Source organism: Triticum dicoccoides, chromosome 3A (genome assembly GCF_002162155.2).
Source record: "Triticum dicoccoides isolate Atlit2015 ecotype Zavitan chromosome 3A, WEW_v2.0, whole genome shotgun sequence".
NCBI classification, from domain to species: domain Eukaryota; kingdom Viridiplantae; phylum Streptophyta; class Magnoliopsida; order Poales; family Poaceae; genus Triticum; species Triticum dicoccoides.
This window is the reverse complement of record NC_041384.1, coordinates 610,044,471-610,047,888: the sequence shown is the minus strand read 5'-3', so window position 1 is coordinate 610,047,888 and position 3,418 is coordinate 610,044,471. Positions and strand designations below refer to the sequence as shown.

At 56.0% G+C, this 3,418-nt stretch overlaps 1 protein-coding gene across 1 annotated transcript; it reads left to right on the top strand.

Moving 5' to 3' along the window:
- Positions 1–912: 912 nt before the first annotated feature.
- On the top strand, positions 913–2,626 carry LOC119269563 (aspartic proteinase PCS1-like). Its single transcript, XM_037551420.1, has one exon. It carries the CDS (start codon positions 1,141–1,143, stop codon positions 2,449–2,451), a length of 1,311 nt encoding a protein of 436 aa, XP_037407317.1. The 5' UTR covers positions 913–1,140; the 3' UTR covers positions 2,452–2,626.
- Positions 2,627–3,418: the final 792 nt, after the last annotated feature.

Sequence of the window (3,418 nt, the reverse complement as noted above, 5' to 3'; positions counted from 1 at the left end):
TTTGGGGCATAAAAAATATATCTAAATTATGTATCATTAGATTTTTATTGAAAACAATTTTTTCCATAACATAGTATTCCATCCGTTCCTAATTATAAGAAGTTCGACTCCTTCCGGTCCATACTAAATCAGGGAGAATTAATACGAATACGAGAGAGTAACTTTTTTCCGACTCAAACGTTATAGACGTATTTTTTTTGCGGGAGATATATAGACGTATTTTAGTGTATTTGTTCACTCATTTCAATAGTACATACCGAAATATCTTAAAGTGAATGGAGTAGCTCATAGGCCCTTTTTGTTTGGGCTTTTGCTTCTACTTTTATGGCTTTTTCACTTTGATCAAAAAGTTATAAAACCTCCTATATAGGTGTTTGAAGCCAAAATAAAATAGCTGCAAAAGCAAAAGCAAAAACACAAACAAACAGACAGGGTGATGATATCATAATACTCCCTCCGTCACAGTTTAGAAGGCATAATTAAATTTGCGTGAGTTTCCACAATAGACAAGGTTTAGAGCGCATTACATTTATTTCTAGTAGCTAATTAGTACTCCGATATACTATTTCTATATGCATGCGTAGTGTGAATGCTATTTTTTAGCCCATCTCACAACCAATAGATAACCACCCAGGTCTCAGAGAATTTCCAAGCACGTCTTTTAAACCCTGACGGAGGGAGTATCATGGTTAAATCGATCGTTTAAATTTGACTCAAAATAGAGGAGGCCTACCGGTCCAGAGAATCCGACCGCGTGAGCTTCCACGAAAAGTTTCTCAATTACTCCGTAGATATACTGTGGTAGTACTGCACGCATTATTACTGCTGCTGTAAACCTCAGCACTGGCGCGTACTCCTACTTAAAATGTCTCTGACCACCCAGCTGGCGCTCCGTGGTTCCAAAGATAGAAGACGACAGGTGCAAAGAACCCCGGCTGCCTCCCTGCGACAGTGACCCGTCGCTCCTCCGTCCGTCAGTCGTCACCACCACTCCACTCCACTCGCCACTGCCCGCTCGCGCCGGCCGCCACCCCATAAAATCCACCCCGAACCAAAACCCCACACCGGAATCCAACAACACAAGCATTCACATGCACGCGTAGGTCCCGGCCTCCGCCTGCTCCCATCCCAACCACCGCCATGCCTCCCCCGCTGCTCGTCTTCGCTTGCCTCGTCCTGGTCGTCCTGCTTGGCGCGCCATGGCCGTCCGGGGCGGGGGCGAGGCCGCAGCTTTTCGCGCTGCGGGCGCGCCAGATGCCGGCCAGGGCGCTGCCGCGGCAGCCCAGCAAGCTGCGGTTCCACCACAACGTCAGCCTCACCGTCTCGCTCGTCGTCGGCACGCCGCCGCAGAACGTCACCATGGTGCTCGACACCGGCAGCGAGCTGTCCTGGCTGCTCTGCGCGCCGGCGGGCGGCGCCAGGAACAGGTACAACGCGACGTCCTTTCGTCCGAGGGCCTCGGCCACCTTCGCCGCCGTGCCCTGCGCCTCCGCGCAGTGCCGCTCCCGCGACCTGCCGTCGCCGCCGGCCTGCGACGGGGCGTCGAGCAGGTGCAGCGTGTCGCTCTCCTACGCGGACGGCTCCTCCTCCGACGGCGCGCTCGCGACGGACGTCTTCGCCGTCGGCGGCGGGCCGCCGCTGCGCGCGGCGTTCGGCTGCATGGCCTCCGCGTTCGACTCCTCCCCGGACGGGGTCGCGAGCGCCGGGCTGCTGGGCATGAACAGGGGCGCCCTCTCCTTCGTCTCGCAGGCCAGCACCCGCCGCTTCTCCTACTGCATCTCCGACCGCGACGACGCCGGCGTGCTGCTCCTCGGCCACAGCGACCTGCCCACCTTCCTCCCGCTCAACTACACGCCCCTGTACCAGCCGGCGTTGCCGCTCCCCTACTTCGACCGCGTCGCCTACTCCGTCCAGCTCCTGGGCATCCGCGTCGGCGCCAAGCACCTGCCCATCCCGGCGTCGGTGCTCGCGCCGGACCACACCGGGGCGGGGCAGACCATGGTGGACTCCGGCACGCAGTTCACCTTCCTGCTCGGCGACGCCTACTCGGCACTGAAGGCCGAGTTCACGCGACAGGCCAGGCCGCTCCTCCCGGCCCTCGACGACCCCGGCTTCGCGTTCCAGGAGGCGTTCGACACGTGCTTCCGCGTGCCCCAGGGGCGGACCCCGCCGGCGGCGAGGCTGCCGAGCGTGACGCTGCTGTTCAACGGCGCGGAGATGGCGGTGGCGGGGGAGAGGCTGCTGTACAAGGTCCCCGGGGAGCGGCGCGGCGGCGACGGCGTGTGGTGCCTGACGTTCGGCAACGCGGACATGGTGCCCATCATGGCGTACGTGATCGGGCACCACCACCAGATGAACGTGTGGGTGGAGTACGACCTGGAGCGCGGCCGCGTCGGGCTGGCGCCCGTCCGCTGCGACGTGGCCAGCGAGCGCCTCGGCCTCATGCTCTGACGAGATTTGGCGTTTACCATCCACGGTGTAAATTAGCAGTAGTACCTAGTACGTGCCACATCTTTCTCCGTTGTTAGACTGATCGAGCTGACAAGTTTGCATGTAAATATGGCAATGAACCTATCTATCTACTGGGATTCTGGGAAGCTCCCTCTTCCTCCCTCCCCTTTTTTGACGTCCTAAAAGCATCTCCAGCCGTGTACGAAGCACCGATGCACCGATACGGCATCACTGATACGGCGATATGGGATATGGTAATTTTTAAAAACATCAATACGGCGATACGTCGACTATATATAAATATTTAATAAAATAACATGTAATAATATGAACATAATAGAATGTGTGAAATGAGATCAAAATACTGGCCCAGCACATGTCATATTGATTTCCCTCCCCAGCAGTAGATAGTAGCAGTAAAGCAACAAATTCAGTCATCAGCAAGAAAATATATCCCACCAACGTCAACAGAGTGATAGCCTATTTTGTGCAGCTATTTCTCTCAGCGATGGAAGGTATCAAGCACATAGTATAGTACTACTATTAGTCTACTAGTACTACGAAACTACGAAGAAGACTCGAGTTGGCTCAGTTCAGGCGGCTGCGTGGCGAGTCAACAAGGCCGAGAGCCACCCCAGGCGGTGGAGACGGCGGCTGCGGCGGCGCTCCGGAGTCGCCCTCGATCTCCAATACCTGCTGCGGTCGAACAGAGTGCGGGAGAGGAAGGTTAGGATTAGTGTGGTCACGGGCTGTTGAGCCTCGCTCGGAGGCTGCGTCTCTCGCTCGCCGTGTCCCGCCGTGTCACGAGCGTGTCCCAGCCGTATCGGCATTTCTTTCTTTTCTTTTTAAATCGCAAAAGGGGATACTTGGGGATACGAGTATCGAAGCCGTATCGTTCGTATCGGCGCCGTCCGGTACGGCGATACAGCAGTTTTTGAAGTATCGGTGCTTCGTAGCCAGCCGTGCC